Source organism: Procambarus clarkii, chromosome 13, assembly GCF_040958095.1.
Source record: "Procambarus clarkii isolate CNS0578487 chromosome 13, FALCON_Pclarkii_2.0, whole genome shotgun sequence".
In the NCBI taxonomy this organism is placed as follows: domain Eukaryota; kingdom Metazoa; phylum Arthropoda; class Malacostraca; order Decapoda; family Cambaridae; genus Procambarus; species Procambarus clarkii.
The window spans coordinates 25,083,337-25,108,024 of record NC_091162.1 but is presented as its reverse complement, the minus strand read 5'-3'; the positions used below and the strand labels follow the sequence as shown (position 1 = coordinate 25,108,024).

Below are 24,688 nucleotides of genomic sequence, written 5' to 3'. Positions count from 1 at the left end.
TCCAACACCTATTGCAGAGGCGAGAAGAGGGCATGTACTCCTGAACAGAGCAAGAATCAGCAAGAATTACGGAAGACGAAAGTGACCTACTATCAAGTTATTTTTATTACACAGAGAGGCTATCGACGATGACGACCCCGAGAAGGTTGAGTGAATGTATCAATCTGGAAAATAGAATGGCTTTGGGCCTCAAGGATATATTTAATATAGTGGCAGTCTTTGAGTTCCCAATCACCAGTCACAACATGGTGTGGGAGAATACTATGCCAATGGTGGCATTTAACCCAAAAGAAATATTTTTGGAGATCCGAACTGAGGTCTCACCAATGTAGGACAATGGAGACAAGCAGACACCCACTGCCTGAGAAGGGGCGGCAATGACACGTTTCAGTACAGGTTGGGTTAAAAGTGGAAAGGGTATCTACCGAATCAACTAGGTGTTTATGGATGAATAAATCATCAGGACGTGCAGAATGAAAATACAGTCACTTAGCTGGACCAAACAAATCCTGGAATATAGTAGATTGGGAAGGAATCATGTGCATTCGAGTGAGGTGACAGTGCCAAGCACCCTAGTAATAAGAGGGTTTAAAGGCACAGTTGTCACGAGAGATGGAGCCACTCCAGGTGATGAGGTGGTCACCACTGGGGGCCAATGGGCTCAACCCCGCCACAGAGGTGGGAGGGGAAAAGAGAGGTTAGTCAGAAAAGAGTCAGAGCAGCAACTTTGTCTGGGCCCAATGTAGCGGGGGCTACAGAGCTGGTCCTTCCATCACAGTCCAACTCGGGGGCCTGATCGCTCACCCCACGAGTCTGAAGTTGAATAATGATCAGAAATTGGCATAGAACATGAATATAATTACATCCATAAATAAGCCCCCATATCTTGGGCATGATTCCTATCATCTAATGCCTATGTTCACGTAGCAGTAAATAGGTGCCAGGGAGTAAACTGTTGTGAAGTTGCATCCCGAGGAAGGTTAGTAATTCGACCTTGGGGAGGACCTCAATATAAACCTAACATATATACATACAAAGGCTGCCTGTTCTCAATAAAATGAATTAAATGAATAATTTCTGGGAGATGGTACAGGCACTAAAATTAACCTTCAATATGGTTAAGGACCCAGCAAAATTAACTCTCTTATATCTACTAAAGATGAGGAATGGCCAGTGCTGGATTTCAATCATCACAGAATTGGAAGGGTTAAATACTCCAGGACCACGAGAGAACTGCAAATCAAACACAATAATGAACTTCAGCACATGAGAATTAAGTGATGCAGAGCATCCAAAATTGCATAAAAGCTACGCCATGAAAATGCTCAATTCTAGGGGAAGGGGAACAAATTTTTTTTATAAAAAATTACAGAGTAGCCAAACCCATCAACAAAATCCGATCCATCTGTAAAGAGAGAAGTAGTGCTCGAAAGGCAGTGAAAATGATAAAGGAAAAGATGTCTCATGACTACAGTGGTATAACTTCACGTAATGTATCAGGGATTTACAAAATGGAACTCTCCATGGGGGCAAGGTTGGAGAATACAAGGAGACACTTTGCAGATGTGTACCAGGAGAAATATGATGCAAAAGTTTTATTAGCCAACTTCCAACACTTAGGCTGTACTGTATTGTTTATGCAAGTGCTAAAAGAAAGTTTAGAAGACAGGGCCCATAATTTTAATTCCATATTTTAACATTCTCATCACTGATACTATAAAAATGGGATTTTGACTGGTGAATAAGAAATGGATAAAATTGTATCAAAATAACATTCTGTTATACATTAAGTGATCTGGAAAAGCACTAAGGGTACACAAAATTGTCAAAACACTTTTCAACATCCAAAATCACAACAGTTTTGTACTAAAATTCTACACTTGCTACTGGCAGATGTGGGCAAAGACAGGATTCATCAAGTCCATGCTAATATTTCGATTTCTTGCTCAATTTTGAACAAAATTAAATGCCATTGCAAATATGAACTTTTGCCATACAACAAATTAATGTTTTACGATACAGGTAACCCAAGAATGTTGGTAGAATCAATACTTTAGCAGTGAAGATGAACCTTACACAGTTGGCAATGCCTTTATCTGCTTCTCACATCCACAGCAACTTCACATCTATATTTAAAATTAAAATCACAATAATTCGAAAGGATAAAGTTCATCTTACCACAGTACAGCTTTGGATACACCCTTCTGGTACTTACACCATCACCCCACCAATGCAAAAGCAAGAAAATAATGAGGTTACCCAACCTGCATGTCTTAGGCCAGGAAAGTTACTTACCCAACCTGCATGTCTTAGGCCAGGAAAGTTACTTACCCAACCTGCATGTCATAGGCTGGATGTAAATTACTCACCATGTGATTTTATTGCTTTTACATTCCTGGCCAGTGTTAAAACAGTTTATTTGACAGCTTCATCTAACATTAATAAAACCTAGAACACAATGGAGTCTAATTTAAGGTACCACAGAGAAATGTCAGCTCAACTTGAAACTGTATTACTTGTGAAATTTGTGTACAGTATTTCATTTCAGATTATTGTATGTGACATGGCAAAACAAATACAAGCTCTGGTTACTTGACTGAACCATGCCCATTAGCCCAGTTAATAAATTTGCCTTAAATGTATCCCAATGGTTTATACACTTTGGTAAAAGGAAATGGGGGAAACCTAGAGCAACAGAAAATTATTCAAAGAAATGGGTAAAATCTGAGATGGAAAAGGATACACAAAAATAATCTACATCAGAGATAATACAGGACATTTAAAGTAAATGGATTATAGAAGAACTTGATTGCCTGGCATCAAATAAATACAAAGGATGATTTATATAAAGTAAATCTATTACAACTACAAAGGAATATGAGCTTCTTTACAATGTGACGTGTAGTCTTTAGTGTTAAATATAATCCTTTTGTGTGGAAGGTCAATTTCATCAATGTACATGAACTATGCCCTTAGTAGTAGTGGTGTGGAAGGGTTAAGATGGATGAGCAGTTGTTGCATTGTGGCAAGTAGTCATCTACACAACTATGCATCAATTTACTTATTACTGCAGAAAACATTCTACAAGGATGCATATACAGTTTTGGGAAAATTACCCAATAGTCAAAATGGTACAAATGTCATCTAGTCTTATTTACTCTTGCCAAGTTCAAAAAACTATCTGCAAACACCTTTTGGAACAATTAATGTGGAAGTGCACAGCTGCTTTGTCTTAAAAGAAATTCTCTGGAATTTAACCATCATGTAAACGAAAGGTGTGACAATTAGCATGTCGCTGCCAACATATCTACTAGCCTGAGTGCCATTGGCGACATTGGCAGCTTGACCCGTCATAGCATGGGGCTAGTTTACAACCTATTTACCTCAACAGCAATGGAAGGATAAACACGTGGGCGAACTAAGGACACGTAAATACATGGAGTTCAGTCAGCTGTTAATCCCTACTTTGAGTAGCAAGATACATGGGCATTAACTAATGTGTTTGTGTACTTAACACACTGCTGTGACGGGTTCAGCAACAAAATAGAAAATACCGTAGTTGGACCTGGTAGTGCACTGGCCAAGGCTCTAGACCAGGTAGTGCATTGGCCAGGGCTCTAGACCTGGTAGTGCACTGGCCAAGGCTCTAGACCAGGTAGTGCACTGGCCAAGGCTCTAGACCAGGTAGTGCACTGGCCAAGGCTCTAGACCAGGTAGTGCACTGGCCAAGGCTCTAGACCAGGTAGTGCACTGGCCAAGGCTCTAGACCAGGTAGTGCACTGGCCAAGGCTCTAGACCAGGTAGTGCACTGGCCAAGGCTCTAGACCAGGTAGTGCACTGGCCAAGGCTCTAGACCAGGTAGTGCACTGGCCAAGGCTCTAGACCAGGTAGTGCACTGGCCAAGGCTCTAGACCAGGTAGTGCACTGGCCAAGGCTCTAGACCAGGTAGTGCACTGGCCAAGGCTCTAGATCAGGTAGTGCACTGGCCAAGGCTCTAGACCAGGTAGTGCACTGGCCAAGGCTCTAGACCAGGTAGTGCACTGGCCAGGGCTCTAGACCAGGTAGTGCACTGGCCAGGGCTCTAGACCTGGTAGTGCACTGGCCAAGGCTCTAGACCAGGTAGTGCACTGGCCAAGGCTCTAGATCAGGTAGTGCACTGGCCAAGGCTCTAGACCAGGTAGTGCACTGGCCAAGGCTCTAGACCAGGTAGTGCACTGGCCAAGGCTCTAGACCAGGTAGTGCACTGGCCAAGGCTCTAGAATGCCATTAATTTTAATAAAGTATGACATTAATATAATTATTATTCAAAACAAAACCAAGTTATGCTTTCAGAAAAAAAGAATATGCATTACTGTATATTGCACAAAAAAATAACCTCTAGGAAATTTATTGCATTAAATTTCAAAAGAATCAAGATAAATATTTCTGGTGAACATTGCACATTTTGGGCTGTACATCAAGTTAAATGCCAAAACACAAGTTTGAATATCAGAAGTATGGTTTATTACAAGTCCTGGATGATACGAGCGAGCACTACAAGTCCTGGATGATACGAGCGAGCACTACAAGTCCTGGATGATATGTGCGAGCACTGCAAGTCTTTGAGTCTTTGTGCGAGCACTACAAGTCCTGGATGATATGTGTGAGCGCTACAAGAACTGGAGGGTATATGCAGGAACTACAAGTCCTGGAGTGCAGTTGTGGTCGCTTCAGTTCTGACTAGCACTAGAGTACATGAGTGGACATAACAAATCCTGAAGTAGTTGCCAGAGTGCACATTAGAGCCTGAAAATTCAGGTTATGGACAGGTAATAATCTAGCTTGACATTATATACAGATCATATACACACATACCAGTGAACACACAAACTTTAACTAAATACTCTTGCATTTTGCCTATGCTCAACATGAGCCAAAAATTGAATACCAAAGTTCACATTTCCAATGAAAATAATAATGCTTGTGTTGCATGTGCAGTAAACAGTGAACGTTTAGGCAATGCAGTTTAATATTTCACAAATATAACAATTTTTCTGTAGAAAAACATTTTAACTGCCATTGGAGACAAAAAAAAAAAAAAAAATCTTGTATAAGAAGTGAAATAAAAACATTATTATTCACTGAAAAATAAATTAGACCCTGCTCAGTACATGTGTGATAAAGAAAATGTCAACCAAAGCGCTCATCATTTAACTAAGACAAATTTCACATCAATTAGTTTATAACAATAAATGTTGACTCCATGCATTCCATAAATTGTAAGTGGCATCATGTTTACTATCTCCTTAAACATCTATTTACAAATGACTTTGTACATTCAACAAATTGTAAATATGAAACCACTGTGAATTATCCTCGCCTATATTCTTTCATACATTAAAATAAATATATCTTTTTTTACACACAAAAAACAATAAATTACAAAATATATTTGACAAGCTATCTTTATTTTCATTTTCACTTACTAAAAATATATATAACATGAAATGTTATTTTCGCAGCAAAAACTGAGCAGCAAGGGGAAAATGGTCAGACGGACACACTGATGAAGGTAGAGGTGCAAATCTATCAGCTTCTGGTCCTGACAGCAACCCATAACGAGCCAGCAATTTCAGATTTCCCTCAACTGGTCTGTTTAAAGAGGAAGAATAGTTACGAGAATACAGCATATAGTCCACCGTTGTCCAGCCATTCTGATGAGTGGTAGCTTCAGGAGCCCTGCCCAAGCGATTCAAGCGGTGGCGGTAAACAGAGTGAAAGTTGAATCCGTGAGAAAACCATCCAGATGGTGTGCGCCCTTGATATAGGGTATTAGAGTTATTATGGGGTAAACACTCACGATCTGAATGATACAGATGTATTAGCGATTCTTCTAGTCTTCGTTTGTCTGACAGGGAGAAAATGGGCCCACGTGTATTTTCCAGGTAACGACTTTGTGCTAACACTGCATGCTGACAGCGATCTGTGAGCCCAAGAGACTGGGGAAAGAGTTCTGGCCCAAGTAATGACCCAATAGCTCCATGCCTGGTCAGAGTTTTACGAGCCAAACCTTCGTACTGCAGTCGGCCCTCCTTTAAAAACTGTATTAATGAACTATGGGGTTCAGCATTAAAATCTCCAGTTACTATTACAGGGCAGTACTTTGTTATGCCCCCTTTCTCTCCTTCATAGCTTAGTCTGTCTATCTCAGAGAGCAACAATACTATCTGAGCCAGCTTTACATCATGCCTGTTAGGGTTGTACAAGAGATGTGTTGTTGCAATACATAAAGGTGCAGAGTTTGGCTGCGATACTGGTAAAAGTTTTGCTATAAGTCCAATATTGTCACGGTCTAAAACATTTCTAGCTTCTGGCTGAAGATACTCCACACTACTGTGTTCTAACAAAGAGAATTTATTTTTTTTGAAGAATATGGCACAACCATCAGTCTTAATTCCTGTTCGTTTCTTAAACAATCCATCATATCCCTGGTATGTGAACCAAGGGAGATAATGACTGTGATAATGGGAGGCCTGCACTTCCTGTAACATGAGCACATCAGGGTCCAGGTCATTGATCTCATGTTGTAGCAGTGCCCATCTGTAGTCCCATGAGAGATGTTCCTCCTCACAACATTTGTAAAGACTCATATTGTCAGTCAGCAGAGCCTGAGCCAACACATTGTAAGACAAAATTGTAAACATAACATCAGTTGGCTTCATGTTCTTCCCAGACAAAATTTCCTGCCCAAGACCTGTCATCTCCCACTTCCTTAAGTCTTCCAATTCTCTTCGTAATTTTAGCACCTCATCACTAATATCTATTTCTGTGTTTTCCAAATCCTTAACTCGTAATTTCTGAAGAGATATAAATTCCGAATTGCTGATATCCATATCTCTAGTCTCATGATCAGAAGAGGTAGTACTACATTTATCTTCTTGATCAGACATATAAACATCAATGACCTCCACCTCAATAGATCTGCTGCTGGACGAAGATGCAGGATCCTCAACAATCTCCACAACATCAGGATCTACCACATTCACCTTCTGAATATCAGGACTTAATTCCATATTCTTGTAGTCAGATACATTCTTTTCTTTTATATCTAAATTGGATGGAGCAGAAACCTCTTCCATTGGTTTTGCCTTGAGCCCTTGTCTTGTGCTTGAGTGGCACTTTCTTCTCTGATTGCCTGGCACAAGTTTTCTTCCTGGTGATAGCATATGATCTTGCCCCTTTTCAGGTGCTGAAATGGTGCACACTACCATGATTTCATCAACATCATTCTTACTAGGACTTTCAAATAAAATATTTATGTCATTGTCTTCAGAGGGTTTGACAGATTTGCTTTTGTTTCTTTTACTGTGAAATTTAGTTCTTTCTTTAGTTCTATTGTTTTTCTTATCGCACAATTTACTCGTTTCAGACTCTGAGGTTGCAGGAACATAAATGATGTCACTATCACACGACACTATCACTTCATCACTACGTCTAGATCCTGTCCCAGAACACTCACCATTGCTTCCACCTTCCACTGAATTCACTACATTACTACTACTACTACCGCCATGATCCTTCTTAGATACTGCCTCAGCATTACTGCTGTTTTCTTTGTTACACTTGTTACCACTTGTTGTCTGGGGAAAAACCACCTCAGAAGGTCTGGTGTCAATGACAATGAATTCTCCCAAATCATCATTTTCACGTGGCGGACTGGGCGGGAGTGGGATAAAATCCAGGACAGCAGAATCAGTGATAACCTTTGAGGTCCGAGAGATACTTTTAATCTTTTTTTGTGGTATAGGTCGCAGTGGCGACAACAAGTCCCTGGTCCGCTTGGAATTCATTTCAGACAACTCATTAGGTTTAGCACTTATAGAGAAATTGGAAAACACATTCTCAAACTTTCCAACAGCTGCCTCCTCTTTGTTTAGAGCATTCTGCGATGACGTCTCCTTTGTTCTGGGCCTACTGTGGTTAACCTGAAGACATGTTCCAGGAACAATTGTACGTGTTGAGTACCAACTAATCCTGAGACAGTTGGTGTGAGACAGTGTGTCTGGACTGATCCGCAGCAACTTGGACACACCATCCCTGACCTGCGATGTGTTTGTGCTACCAACTCCACAAGCTGTACGACTCGCGTTGTACAGCACACGTGTTGGCAGCAAACAATGCATGCAGGTGCTGAAATGATAAACACTCATTAATCAATATGAAAAATAATAACTATAATTCTATAGCATTAGGGCAATCAAGGGAGGTGTATCTGGTCAACTCTCTCAACACAGTACAAAATGTTATGAAATACTGTAATATATAAACACTAATGTGTACCCCTTTTATCTTTCTTCTGCTTCCTCTCTCAGCACAGCCAGACAATACATTCCCTTACCATATATATAATGTTAATCATAATATGTAATGAAAGTGTAATACAAAATTATAGAATTTTAAAATGCTTATATGCCACAGAATGAAAAAATGGCCAATTAAAATCACTTAATTCTATTTGAGTTAGAAATTCTGAAAAGTGCTGTATATACTTCAAAGTTCAGCATATAAATTTACATAATGTCCTCAAGATCATGAAGCCCTTGCATTTGCTAAAACTTAACTTTATCAAATTAACTTTTAAAGTGCTTAAAAATATTAAAATTGATTCAATATCTTCTTGGACATGATATTGTATTCTGGTACAGACGTCGACATACCAGCTCAAGATGAACACGGATTCTCCGGCAGTGTCGTAAAAACCCTGATGGAACCGTTGCTGAACAAGGGGCATATCCTGTTCACCGACAACTATTACACCAGCCCCTTGTTGACCAAATACCTCCTTGCCCACAACACCGGCGTATGTGGCACTGTGAAGGCCCACAGGAAGGAAATGCCAGTGTTTGGTATTGATATAGCTGTGGGTGATTGACAGCTGTGCAAGTGTGACAATATGCTGGCAGTGCAGTGGAAGGACAGACGCGAGGTAAATATGCTGACTAGGATTCACATCGGTGCCATGTTGGACAGTGGCAAAGTCCACTTTCAGATGCGCTTCCTCATGTATAAACTGGACTGTCATAGACTATAACTATAATGCGCCTCATCGATAAATGTGACATGATGCTTGGTGCAGTGATGTGTGTGCGCAAGTCTGTGAAGCGGATGAAAAAGTTCTTCTTCCACCTAATTCATGTTGCTGTGTTCAACTGCTTCAATATGTACCTGGTAAAATCTGGCAGGAAACCGTCAGTACGTACATTCAGTGCAGGTGTTGTGTCACAACTGCTTGTAAAGTATGGCAAGGAGGGCTCCGTTGCAGTGTGCAAGCAACAATGCCACTCACAGCTTCAGACAGACTGAGGAGTAACGAGAACTTCGGAGTACACATGCTCGAGTATATGCTAGGCACAGCATCATGGGAAAAGGGTAAACATGCATGTATAGTATGCAGAAACACTACCCGCAGAGAACAAAAGCGCCTGGTGCATGGAGTGCAAGGTGTCACTCTGCCCCGTTGGCTTTTTCGCTGCATATCACACACACGCGGAGTACCGAGTGTGTTTATGGTGTGTATATAGTGTATATATGGACTCAAATATAAATATATTAGCATGATACATTGGAAATATGTGCAGGATAAGTGAACACTTTGGTGATGCACGTAACGTAGTGTCTACGGACAGTACGGATGTTCTACTGCCATAATATAGTGTACGTGTTCATTATCTTGAGATGATTTCGGGGCTTAGTGTCCCTGCAGCCCAGTCCTCGACCAGGCCTCCACCCCCAGGAAGCAGGCCGCGACAGGTGACTAGCTCCCAGCTACCTATTTACTGCTAGGTAACTGGGGCATCAGGGTAAAAAACTCTACCCATTGTTTCTCGCCGGCGCCCGGGACCAAACTTGGGACCACAGGATCACGAGTACAGTGTTCTGTCTGCTCAGCCAACTACTCCCCATTATACATAGGATTGGCACGTAAAAACAAATAAAATGTATTTGGAACTGTGCGCAAAAAATAAACAAAAATATATTCGTGCCAGAGCGCACATCCTGCCCCTGGTGCCCTACTGGACCTGGGAGCTTACGCCACAGGCGCATGGGGAATGATGATGTTACGCGCCAACTTACAGACCCCATAGCAGCCAAAGTACAATTTCGACTTTGTTACTATACTCGTACTCGGGGAAGGGTTTTTGACACTTTCAAAAATAAAAAAATTTCCAGAGAATTTATTTCCTGCGCACTGGGGGGAGGGGGGGTCATATTTGGAAGCCGAGCAGTTGAAGGGTTAAGCTGCCCGTTTTATTTGTATTAATCCTATCAATTTATATCATCTTTAATTTGTGGAAAACCTTCTAATGGTAACTTGAGAGAGTAAACAGAGAGATCTGTTTTACAGTCCACTTCAGAGGAGCTTGGCTCATAGACAGTTTGGACTCTAGTAGATCACAGCTAAGCACTCATTTTTATTTTAATCTTTTTAATCTTTTTGGTGCATGCCAATTTGGTGCGTGCATGCGATCACAGACGGGAACGGACATGTCCGCTCTCACAGCCCAGTGACCAATCGTGATAGTGGGCAAGGCGCATTGCACTAGGTGGTCAGCCCTACTTTCATCCTGTAAATACACAGGAAAAGAAGTAGGTCCTTCTTATGTAATGAGCATTGTTGGGTAGAGCACCAGCAAGCTTGAGCCACTCCACAAGCCATTGTAAACCACTGTGACCCATCAATGGGGTGGCATAAGCACCAGCCACCTGGTACCATGCTTCAGAAAGTGAAGGCCAACTTCCTGCACAACCATGTATTCTCCAAGAGTGAACTGCTGCAAGCCCTCTCCTCCGCCACCAACGTAACACCCAATGGTGCAGTGCTGCCGGAGTTCGCCGGAGCGCTGGCAAGGGCCATCATCCATTTGCATCTCTGCAAACGAATGATGGAATGGGGGAAAGGGATATGATGGCTTGTAGGTGATGGTTAATCGTAGCAGGAAAATATTAGCATTACATTACTAATAAGTAAATAATGTTATGGTATTTCTTTGTTTTTTTTTTAAAGATTCAATAATATTTAAATTTTTATATATTTAAAAAGTAAACAGGCTAAATTGTGCTGGCACAAATCTGGAAACATAATACCCGACGCACGTGAACACTCCCTGTTCATTTATGCGAGACAAACGATATGAGGTAAAGTTGTCAACCGACCATTTTGAATACAAATATTCAGCGATAATATTCATGGCTTTAACAGTAGTTCATTAGACAGGTAGCCTTTATTCATACAATAGTATATTTTAGTATTAAATACTAGGCAGGTAAAATGACAAAACTGCTACACACAACCTTACATAATTTAGTGCTTTTTGGGGTGGTTCTAGCATCGTGTGAAATACTGAGTGTGTTTCTCTGCTTCTGTGTTTCAATGGCATTAGTAAAGTGGTGGTTTGTGTTCCATGGAGTTCTTTCTAATACAGAAGTATTTTTTCTCACAAACAACTATCATGGCTTCTAAGCAAACAATGTTGACTGCCTTCTTTCATAAACAAAATGAGGAGTGTAAGAAGAATAACGTACAAGAGACTGATAATGATAACAGTTAAAGTGGCAAAAGTTGTGTTTCGACTGCTTCTCGTTCAAATTTTCAGACTGGATCCATGGGCAATTCAGAAAGTAATGGCGCTTTGAAGTCTAATTTGTATCCCTGTTCAAGTGTTTGGACTAAAGAAATGTGGAAGTTAAAAAAGAAAAGAAAAAAAGGAAACCAATCCATGGTTAGACTTCAGTAATGATAACTTGGGTGTAAAGTATGTGCAAACATAAGCAATGTAACACTTTTCACTTTTAAGGGTTTAAGACTATCAAATGAGTGGCAGATATACCAAGTATCCTATTATGGAGCAAATCAAAATACACGCTTGAAATCTCTCGGAAAAAAATTGTCAAAAGCTCACACTGCTGCTTTACGTGATGAAAATGTAGCTAATGAAGATGCTCTTGGAAAATTGTGTGATGCCATGAATGCTTCGCATCTAAAGACAACTTGTTCAATTTTGGGTTCTGCATATTATTAAGCTCAGAATGACAGACCATTCTCTGATCACTTTGGCTTACTGGAACTACAAAAGCAAAATGGTACAGTATTGACATTGGAATGGGACTGCATTCCCGCACTAATGCCACAGAGATAATCACATAATCATTAATATGAAAAATCAAATTTGCCAGCATATCAAGCAGATAAATGGCAAAATTTATGTTCTCACTGATGAATCAACAAGCCTGAGTATTAAAACAACCTTGCTAGTTAACTTGAAATGTGAAAGTGATATGGAAGGTAATCCCCATTTCATATTCTTAAATCTAATTGAACTAGCTGATCAGAAAGCAGCAACTATTGCTAGGCATCTATTGAGCTATCTCAATTACTGTAACATGGGTTTGATGATTTATATTTGAAACAGAACCTTGTAGCATGTGCTAGTGATGGGGCAAGTGTCATGCCTGGTGTCAAATCTGGTGTTGCAACAATTCTCAAAGAACATTACCCTGATATAATAACCTGGCACTGTCTTAGTCATATATTAGAACTTGCAGTAGGTGATTTAGTGAGAAGTTCATGGAATTAATCATTTTCAAGCATTTATGGACAGATTGTACTCAGTTTACAGTAGATCACATCTAAATCAAAAGCAACTATCTGAATGTGCCTCTCAATTTGAATAACAGATTTGCAAAATAGGCCGTGTTCTGAGCACCAGGTGGGTGGCCAGCTTGTTTCCAACCATTTCATCAGTGTGGAAAAATTCGAAAGCTCTGTTTTCATTTTTAAAAAGCAGTGAAAGAGGAAACAAGATTTGGAAGTGATAGAAAACCCTATGAAGGTCTGTTAAAAAGCTAACTTCAGAATAGATTCTATTGGATTTAGCTCTAATGTATGACATGTTGCAAGAACTTGGTTTACTGTCAGTGTCTACAAAACGCACTACTTCGATTGTGTATGCAGACAAACTGATTCAACGGAGCATAAGGTCATTCATTGCATAGACTAAAAGAGAAACCTGGCACTAGAAATTTAGAAGCTCAAAAGGCAACATGAATAGAAGTTTAGAGGCATTACCATAACAAGCAACAAGAAAATTGTCTCCATTAATTATCAACAGTTTCTTACTAATCTTGTGAACAATTTGCAGCACCGTATGTTAACAACATCCATGAAAGGCTCTCAAACTTCTGAACCTCAAAGTATGTATAAATTACTGCTTGATGATATGTGTCCTTGAAAAAGACTACTGGCCTGATGAAATACAGTACCACTTAATTATGGAGAAGCTGAAATATTATCTTTGTAAAAAGTTTAAGCTCTTTTTTTTTAGACTTTGCACTAAATGCCTTTAGAGACTATGTAGAGGATCTTGGATGCCGCATCCCCCAATATTTACAGCCATTACTGAGCTGTTTACAAGCTATTCCTATTAGTACTGCTGAGTATGAGAGGGGATTCAGTCACATGAACCTGATAACAACATGCTCAAGAATTCTTATAAATCATGTATCAGCATTTATGTTTGTTAAACTACATGGCCCCCCTCTAGTTCACTGGAATCCTGACCCATATGCCATATCATGGCTACGATACCACAGATTGGCAGATGACACTAGGGACAAGAGTTGCTTCAGACCCCTGAAAACGTCTCACACCTGACCCTTTGTGGAAATTATTGTGAAACTTCTCACTGGATGTATTTTGTGAGCACTAAGTGTTTTAACTTCTTAAATTGATAAATACATGATTGATGTTTTTTCTTTATTTCTTTGATAATTATATTTTATGATAATTAGCAAGTAAAACACAAAATACTTATCGTGTGACATATACAGAAACCGGATAGAAAATGACAGGCTTTTGTTAGGCCCACTAGACCTCCGGCACCTATAAAATTGGCACTGCACCCCAGGTCATACCCGCCGACTTTCACCAGGAAGGAGAGGATGTTGTTCTCTTCTACGCAAAAAGAGGATAACCTCGACCACTTCGAGATAATTCCTAAACAAATCGTACTTGCACAAAATCAAATCAAATCAAATGTTTATTTAGGTAAGGTACATACATACAAGAGATTTTACAAAGAGTGATGGATTTATAGATAGGGCTAGGACATACAATGCCTAAAGCCACTATTACGCAAAGCGTTTCGGGCAAAAGCATATCAACCTCACCTTCCCTCTAAAGTACCGTGCTGAGAGAACTGTCTTCATCACGGGACTCAGCAAATGGATCACCGACACTAACCTCCAAGACATTGTGGATACCATCGAAAAGGAGAACTCTCCTGTGATACCAAGTAATCTCGAAATCTTTCCTCGCACCATTCTTGAACACGCAACCATGAAACTGACCTCCACCATCACCCATGTGGACCTTGCTGCCACACAAGAGCTCAAGTGCTTCAGAGTCAAGATCCCACCAGCCATGATCAAGAACGCTACTACACTCCCCGACCTTGCTATCGAACCTCAATCATTCGTTTATTCCAGCTATTTGTTTGGGATCCGGCCCAGGAGACGCCTGTGTAGTTCCGTGGCCGGCCACCGAGTTGCTGGTGGCGCCGCTGTTTGTTTTTGTTTACCTGCAGTGGACAACTCTTCCTCTCTCTCACCGTTTTATATCTCTGTATATTTTTTGGCATCGTGCTACTAGTGCATCTAGAAATGCAGGAAATATGTTGTTTAGGGCTTCAAAAAGCAGTGAAGAGAAAACATATTGTTATGATCTATTATCAGAGCATTCAGCTTATAAATGAAGATGAATCTGGAATGTCTCCTGTGTGCTGGATAGAGGTGCAGAGGAATATGTATAAATTTGAGATTAATTCTCTCTTTTCTGAGGAAACTTATAATGCCAATGAAACAAGTTTGTACTGGCACATGTTAACCTAACCAAACGTAACCTAACTTAACCTAACTAAATCCAACTGAACCTAACCAAAGTTAACCTAATCAAAGCTACCCAAAGCTAACCAAACCAAACCAAAGCTAACAAAACCTAACCAAACCAAAGCTAACCAAAGCAAACCTGACTTAACCCAACTAAATCAAAGTTTACTAAACCAAAGCTTACTAAACCAAAGCTAACTAAACCAAAGCTAACTAAACCAAAGCTAACGAAACCAAAGCTAACTAAACCAAAGCTAACTAAACCAAAGCTAACTAAACCAAAGCTAACTAAACCAAAGCTTACTTAACCAAAGCTAACTAAACCAAAGCTTACTAAACCAAGGCCAAATAAACCAAGGCTTACTAAACCAAAGCTAACTAAACCAAAGCTAACTAAACCAAAGCTTACTAAACCAAAGCTAACTAAACCAAAGCTAACTAAACCAAAGCTAACTAAACCAAAGCTAACTAAACCAAAGCTTACTAAACCCAAGCTAACTAAACCAAAGCTAACTAAACCAAAGCTAACTAAACCAAAGCTTACTAAACCAAAGCTAACTAAACCAAAGCTTACTAAACCAAAGCTTACTAAACCAAAGCTAACTAAACCAAAGCTAACTAAACCAAAGCTAACTAAACCAAAGCTAACTAAACCAAAGCTTACTTAACCAAAGCTAACTAAACCAAGGCTTACTAAACTACTAAACCAAAGCTAACTAAACCATAGCTAACTAAACCAAAGCTAACTAAACCAAAGCTTACTAAACCAAAGCTAACTAAACCAAAGCTAACTAAACCAAAGCTAACTAAACCAAAGCTAACTAAACCAAAGCTAACTAAACCAAAGCTAACTAAACCAAAGCTAACTAAACCAAAGCTTACTAAACCAAAGCTTACTAAACCAAAGCTTACTAAACCAAAGCTAACTAAACCAAAGCTAACTAAACCAAAGCTAACTAAACCAAAGCTTACTAAACCAAAGCTAACTAAACCAAAGCTTACTAAACCAAAGCTAACTAAACCAAAGCTAACTAAACCAAAGCTAACTAAACCAAAGCTAACTAAACCAAAGCTAACTAAACCAAAGCTAACTAAACCAAAGCTTACTAAACCCAAGCTAACTAAACCAAAGCTAACTAAACCAAAGCTAACTAAACCAAAGCTAACTAAACCAAAGCTAACTAAACCAAAGCTAACTAAACCAAAGCTAACTAAACCAAAGCTTACTAAACCAAAGCTAACTAAACCAAAGCTAACTAAACCAAAGCTAACTAAACCAAAGCTAACTAAACCAAAGCTAACTAAACCAAAGCTAACTAAACCAAAGCTAACTAAACCAAAGCTTACTAAACCCAAGCTAACTAAACCAAAGCTTACTAAACCAAAGCTAACTAAACCAAAGCTAACTAAACCAAAGCTAACTAAACCAAAGCTAACTAAACCAAAGCTAACTAAACCAAAGCTTACTAAACCAAAGCTTACTAAACCAAAGCTAACTAAACCAAAGCTTACTAAACCAAAGCTAACTAAACCAAAGCTAACTAAACCAAAGCTAACTAAACCAAAGCTAACTAAACCAAAGCTAACTAAACCAAAGCTTACTAAACCCAAGCTAACTAAACCAAAGCTTACTAAACCAAAGCTAACTAAACCAAAGCTAACTAAACCAAAGCTAACTAAACCAAAGCTAACTAAACCAAAGCTAACTAAACCAAAGCTAACTAAACCAAAGCTAACTAAACCAAAGCTAACTAAACCCAAGCTAACTAAACCAAAGCTTACTAAACCAAAGCTAACTAAACCAAAGCTAACTAAACCAAAGCTAACTAAACCAAAGCTAACTAAACCAAAGCTAACTAAACCAAAGCTAACTAAACCAAAGCTAACTAAACCAAAGCTAACTAAACCAAAGCTTACTTAACCAAAGCTAACTAAACCAAGGCTTACTAAACTACTAAACCAAAGCTAACTAAACCAAAGCTAACTAAACCAAAGCTTACTAAACCAAAGCTAACTAAACCAAAGCTAACTAAACCAAAGCTAACTAAACCAAAGCTAACTAAACCAAAGCTAACTAAACCAAAGCTAACTAAACCAAAGCTAACTAAACCAAAGCTAACTAAACCAAAGCTAACTAAACCAAAGCTTACTAAACCAAAGCTTACTAAACCAAAGCTTACTAAACCAAAGCTAACTAAACCAAAGCTAACTAAACCAAAGCTAACTAAACCAAAGCTTACTAAACCAAAGCTAACTAAACCAAAGCTTACTAAACCAAAGCTAACTAAACCAAAGCTAACTAAACCAAAGCTAACTAAACCAAAGCTAACTAAACCAAAGCTAACTAAACCAAAGCTTACTAAACCCAAGCTAACTAAACCAAAGCTTACTAAACCAAAGCTAACTAAACCAAAGCTAACTAAACCAAAGCTAACTAAACCAAAGCTAACTAAACCAAAGCTAAACTAAACCAAAGCTTACTAAACCAAAGCTAACTAAACCAAAGCTAACTAAACCAAAGCTAACTAAACCAAAGCTAACTAAACCAAAGCTAACTAAACCAAAGCTAACTAAACCAAAGCTAACTAAACCAAAGCTTACTAAACCCAAGCTAACTAAACCAAAGCTAACTAAACCAAAGCTAACTAAACCAAAGCTAACTAAACCAAAGCTAACTAAACCAAAGCTAACTAAACCAAAGCTTACTAAACCAAAGCTTACTAAACCAAAGCTAACTAAACCAAAGCTTACTAAACCAAAGCTAACTAAACCAAAGCTAACTAAACCAAAGCTAACTAAACCAAAGCTAACTAAACCAAAGCTTACTAAACCCAAGCTAACTAAACCAAAGCTTACTAAACCAAAGCTAACTAAACCAAAGCTAACTAAACCAAAGCTAACTAAACCAAAGCTAACTAAACCAAAGCTAACTAAACCAAAGCTAACTAAACCAAAGCTAACTAAACCCAAGCTAACTAAACCAAAGCTTACTAAACCAAAGCTAACTAAACCAAAGCTAACTAAACCAAAGCTAACTAAACCAAAGCTAACTAAACCAAAGCTAACTAAACCAAAGCTAACTAAACCAAAGCTAACTAAACCAAAGCTAACTAAACCAAAGCTTACTAAACCAAAGCTTACTAAACCAAAGCTTACTAAACCAAAGCTAACTAAACCAAAGCTAACTAAACCAAAGCTAACTAAACCAAAGCTAACTAAACCAAAGCTAACTAAACCAAAGCTTACTAAACCAAAGCTAACTAAACCAAAGCTTACTAAACCAAAGCTAACTAAACCAAAGCTAACTAAACCAAAGCTAACTAAACCAAAGCTAACTAAACCAAAGCTAACTAAACCAAAGCTTACTAAACCAAAGCTAACTAAACCAAAGCTTACTAAACCAAAGCTAACTAAACCAAAGCTAACTAAACCAAAGCTTACTAAACCAAAGCTAACTAAACCAAAGCTTACTAAACCAAAGCTAACTAAACCAAAGCTTACTAAACCAAAGCTTACTAAACCAAAGCTAACTAAACCAAAGCTAACTAAACCAAAGCTAACTAAACCAAAGCTTACTAAACCAAAGCTTACTAAACCAAAGCTTACTAAACCAAAGCTAACTAAACCAAAGCTAACTAAACCAAAGCTAACTAAACCAAAGCTAACTAAACCAAAGCTAACTAAACCAAAGCTAACTAAACCAAAGAGCCACTAAACCAAAGCTAACCTTACCAAAGTTAACCTAACCAAAGCTTACCTAACCAAAGCTAACCTAACCAAAGCTAACTAAACCAAAGCTAACCTAACAAAAGCTAACTAAACCAAAGCCACTAAACCAAAGCTAACTAAACCTAAGCTAACTAAACCTAACCTAACCATACATAAACCCAACCCTCCCCTCAACATTTAGGCCTCAACCCGCAGTTAACACCACCGTACTCACACATATGGTAATCAAGTAGTTAATTACATTATTACAAGATCATAATTATTAATTATTATATGTAGAGAAACATGTTAACACTTGGTGAGTACCCACATATATTTTGTTGCTGTATTACCTGTATTTTGTGGTGTTTTGTTTAACGTTTTTAGTGAAACAACAATGTGTTGTTATCCGACACCATAATGACGCCACCAGTACTGCTACAACCCGACACCATAATGACGCCACCAGTACTGCTACAACCCGACACCATAATGACGCCACCAGTACTGCTACAACCCGACACCATAATGACGCCACCAGTACTGCTACAACCCGACACCATAATGACGCCACCAGTACTGCTACAACCCGACACCATAATGACGCCACCAGTACTGCTACAACCCGACACCATAATGACGCCACCAGTACTGCTACAACCCGACACCATAATGACGCCACCAGTACTGCTACAACCCGACACCATAATGACGCCACCAGTACTGCTACAACCCGACACCATAATGACGCCACCAGTACTGCTACAACCCGACACCATAATGACGCCACCTGTACTGCTACAACCCGACACCATAATGACGCCACCTGTACTGCTACAACCCGACACCATAATGACGCCACCAGTACTGCTACAACCCGACACCATAATGACGCCACCAGTACTGCTACAACCCGACACCATAATGACGCCACCAGTACTGCTACAACCCGACACCATAATGACGCCACCAGTACTGCTACAACCCGACACCATAATGACGCCACCAGTACTGCTACAACCCGACACCATAATGACGCCACCAGTACTGCTACAACCCGACACCATAATGACGCCACCAGTACTGCTACAACCCGACACCATAATGACGCCACCAGTACTGCTACAACCCGACACCATAATGACGCCACCAGTACTGCTACAACCCGACACCATAATGACGCCACCAGTACTGCTACAACCCGACACCATAATGACGCCACCAGTACTGCTACAACCCGACACCATAATGACGCCACCAGTACTGCTACAACCCGACACCATAATGACGCCACCAGTACTGCTACAACCCGACACCATAATGACGCCACCAGTACTGCTACAACCCGACACCATAATGATGCCACCAGTACTGCTACAACCCGACACCATAATGACGCCACCAGTACTGCTACAACCCGACACCATAATGACGCCACCTGTACTGCTACAACCCGACACCATAATGACGCCACCAGTACTGCTACAACCCGACACCATAATGACGCCACCAGTACTGCTACAACCCGACACCATAATGACGCCACCAGTACTGCTACAACCCGACACCATAATGACGCCACCTGTACTGCTACAACCCGACACCATAATGACGCCACCAGTACTGCTACAACCCGACACCATAATGACGCCACCTGTACTGCTACAACCTGACACCATAATGACGCCACCAGTACTGCTACAACCTGACACCATAATGACGCCACCAGTACTGCTACAACCCGACACCATAATGACGCCACCTGTACTGCTGCAACCTAACACCATAATGACGCCACCAGTACTGCTACAACCTGACACCATAATGACGCCACCAGTACTGCTACAACCCGACACCATAATGACGCCACCTGTACTGCTGCAACCTGACACCATAATGACGCCACCAGTACTGCTACAACCTGACACCATAATGACGCCACCAGTACTGCTACAACCCGACACCATAATGACGCCACCTGTACTGCTACAACCCGACACCATAATGACGCCACCAGTACTGCTACAACCCGACACCACTATAATTATTCCACCAGTACTGCTACAACCCGACACCATAATGATGCCACCAGTACTGCTACAACCCGACACCATAATGACGCCACCAGTACTGCTACAACCCGACACCATAATGACGCCACCAGTACTGCTACAACCCGACACCATAATGACGCCACCAGTACTGCTACAACCCGACACCATAATGACGCCACCAGTACTGCTACAACCCGACACCATAATGACGCCACCAGTACTGCTACAACCTGACACCATAATGACGCCACCAGTACTGCTACAACCCGACAACAAAACACCACCATAACGATGCCACTACAACTACAACTCGACACAAGACCACCAGCACTTCTACAACACGACACCCCAAAACCACAAGTACTGCTACAACACAATGCCACCAGTTCTGCTATTAACCAACATCACAACACTACTACTGTAACACCACCACCAGTACTGCTATGACTCTACAACACACTGCTGACAACACACTTGTCACAGTAGCAAAGCAACACCTCGGACACGAGGTAGCTTTGACACCAGCATCCCGACACCATCAAGCACCTTTACCACAACACGTGTCCCCCTGACACCACCAGCAAGTAGTCACCCTCGACCCCTCCTTGGATACAATGGCCAAGTTGTAACAAACAAGTAGATACAAGAAATAAATGTAAAATGCTTTATTTATCCTAAATTAATATTCTGGTTCTCCTCTGATGATAGGTTATACTTTTAGGTTATAAAGTTTTAAAGTGTAGATATTGAAGTGCTAGGTTCACTTGAACTAGTTGGAGAAGGTTCAATGACTGAACCCAAAACACACTGATCACTTTTTCTGTGAACCAGAGTACAGTATCTCAGGATAGTTATTCTTCAGTTTATTCCAGTCTCATTAGTGTAAATTTCTCAAGATAATTTTTCTCTGTTGATGATCTCCAGAAATTGACCTTTATACACAAGTGCTGTAGACCTGGCAGCAGACTGCCTCTCGCCTACGACCTCGACTTGTCTGACTCCATGACTGCTCTTAAATTATTTTAACCACCCAGGTCAGGGCACCTGACAGCTGGGTGGACAGCGCTTCGGATATGTAGTCCTGAGGTTCCGGATTCGATACCCGATGGAGGCGGAGATAAATGGGCAAAAAGTTTCTTTCACCCTGATGCCCCTGTACCGAGCAGTAAATAGATACCTAGGAGTTAGACAGCTGCTACGGGCTGCTTCCTGGGGGTATGTAACTAATCGGAGGACTGGTCAAAGACCGGGCCGCGGGGACAGCTAAGCCCTGAAATCATCTCAAGATAACTTCTAGATAACCCAATAGTACACGAGCATGACAAAGTTACTGTATTGTATATGAATTTTTTCACTGAAATACCTTCCTTTTTCCACAAGCTATAGAGCAGGATTTTTATATTTGATCTTGCTTCATTACTGACAATTCACTTTAGGGTAGCTTATTACTTTCCTCTTTTCCAAGTATTTACTATTATTGTTTTGATTAGAATATTTCAAAATCTTTCCTATTTTGTTTGTAATATCACTAAAAGCTGTAGTTAATATGTATTCAGCAGAGATGAATGCCTTAAGCATTACTTTCAAAACTTTCAAATTAACTCATATTTCATCACACTCAAACACAACATGTTTCCTATTCTCGAGTCTGTGTGTTGAAGGCCTTTCCAAGACATTCCTGCTGTTTTGAAACAACATTGCAGAAAGATGTTGACACGTATCCATGTATGTATCTTATGCACATATATAGATAAATACATTAATACAATTATAATCAAAATAGAAAACTTAAATTTTTGCCTGTAATTTACAAAGCCTAAAATTCTTTGTCGATATATATTTATTTTACTTCATAAAAAATTAAATGTAGTGTAAAGTATTTTCATGGTATCTATGGAAAGAGCACACCTTATTCTTATTATATATTAAAAAAAAATCCCCTACGATAAAAAGCTGTAATTATTATTGGTTATATTTACACAAGTTAATTAAATCCATAAATACTACAGAAGGCTATGAACCTTTTACCTCATGTTGAGGGAGATGTCGGCAGGAAGTGAAAAAGTACAGCAGGTCACTGTAGCAGCTGTGAATTACAGCAGGTCACTGTAGCAGCTGTGAAGTACAGCAGGTCACTGTAGCAGCTGTGAAGTACAGCAGGTCACTGTAGCAGCTGTGAAGTACAGCAGGTCACTGTAGCAGCTGTGAAGTACAGCAGGCCACAGCAGCAGCTGTGAAGTACAGCAGATCAGAGCAGCAGCAGCTGAGAGGTGGCGACGCCTCGGGCAGACACGTAACCTTGCCCACTCTGGTCTTCGCCCCGCCGACCCCCAGCTTCACCAACCCACTGAGGCACCATCCACCAGCTAGTGCCGCTCCGTGCTCTCTGCCCGCCTCGTGCCCCTCCCTGTGCCCCGAGACTCCTTCCCCCGCGCCCCAAAGTGCTGTCCACGAGCTTGTCACCTGACAATGGCGTCCAGCGCTGTTCACATCTCGCCCTCGGTGTCTCCCCGGCGCCCCACGCTCCCCCCCTTCACCGCCTCCGTCACCTCCGCCTCCTTAACAGTGTTACTTAAGAACCCTGACTTCATTTACCTTAGTGGCGGAGGCAAAATAACGCCTTCAGCAGCAGCTCTCCACTTTCTCCGTCATGGGACAATGTTTATGTTCCGAAACTTGGCGCCAAGCCTAGCATGGGACGCGCTCCACCAATCACAACTCGTACCGCTCCAGGATCAAGACTTTCATTGGCTATAAAAACGAACATTTGTTAATGTTTGGGAAATATCCTGACCGTGACCATAACACGTTTTATATAATATTTATATGTAATTTTCACGAATAATTTGGGCAATAAAAGGATATATGTAATATCTTTAACTGTTTATAATTAAATATAATTAAATTATTATAATGATTCTCCCTATCACAATGTACACTATCTGGAACTGATCCAAGTAAAACAAAAGAAAAATGTAAAATACTGCTGTAACATATTTTATTCTAATAATTGCAATAAAATTTTTGAACGAAATAAATTAGTCCAATAAGAGTGCAATATATATTATGTCTCTCCGAACCCTACACAACCCATAAATGACTACACAACCCGCCCCCATAAATGACTACACAACCCGCCCCCATAAATGACTACACAACCCGCCCCCATAAATAAAACAATGACTTAATGCTCCATAATACACCCGCCAAGCCTCCTTTTTATTAATAAAATACACTTAACACATGACTCACAACTGATGATGTTCGAACCTTTCTCGAACTTTGCTTCACACTGCCTGTGTTAAGAGTTGCACAGCCTGAGGTGAGCTAGGTTGCGTCATGTCTGGCATGTCTCCATATAAATGCTTCACCCACCTACATACTTTTCGTTTATTATTATTATTATTTTCTACTACAGACGTGGCCACACATTAGACGTATATACTGAAAATACAAGTAATTGCCAGCAGAACTAAACACCTAACCTAAGAATAATTAAACATAATATATCTAAATATCAAATAAATGGATTTAAACTATTTCACACAGATAGATATATTAGACGAGGAGGGGGAGTAGCCGTATATGTTAGGGACAATTTGAAATGTAGTCTCAAAGAGGGAATCAAAACTGAGTCACATACAGAAACTATTTGCATGTCATGCACTCAGCCCCGGGTCCAGACTCATGGAATTCAATATTTATAAAGAAATGCAAAGTGCCAGTAGCACAGGCACTCAGTATAGTGTGGAGGAAGAGCTTGGACACAGGGGACATACCAGATGCGCTTAAAGCAGCAGACATAGCCCCTCTACACAAGGGTGGTAGCAAAGCATTGGCAAAGAATTATAGATCAGTTGCACTAACGTCCCACATAATAAAAGTATTTGAAAGAGTGATCAGGAGTCAGGTCACTAGATTCATGGAAACCAATGACCTCCACAACCCAGCCAACATGGATTTAGAGCAGGAAGATCATGCCTCTCACAGCTACTTGACCACTA

At 40.3% G+C, this 24,688-nt stretch overlaps 1 protein-coding gene across 2 annotated transcripts; it reads right to left on the bottom strand.

The window, feature by feature from the left end:
• Positions 1 to 1,664: 1,664 nt before the first annotated feature.
• LOC138364273 (uncharacterized) lies at positions 1,665 to 23,418 on the bottom strand. 2 transcript variants are annotated; one of them, XM_069323816.1, is made up of 2 exons: positions 23,280 to 23,418; positions 1,665 to 8,169 (listed from the first exon to the last, which is right to left on the bottom strand). In XM_069323816.1, the coding sequence occupies exon 2, from the start codon at positions 8,160 to 8,162 to the stop codon at positions 5,490 to 5,492; it is 2,673 nt and encodes an 890-aa protein (XP_069179917.1). In that variant the 5' UTR covers positions 8,163 to 8,169; positions 23,280 to 23,418; the 3' UTR covers positions 1,665 to 5,489. The 2 variants fall into 2 exon arrangements, with proteins under 2 accessions (XP_069179917.1, XP_069179916.1); XM_069323815.1 differs by lacking the exon at positions 23,280 to 23,418 and adding an exon at positions 22,713 to 23,145.
• Positions 23,419 to 24,688: the final 1,270 nt, after the last annotated feature.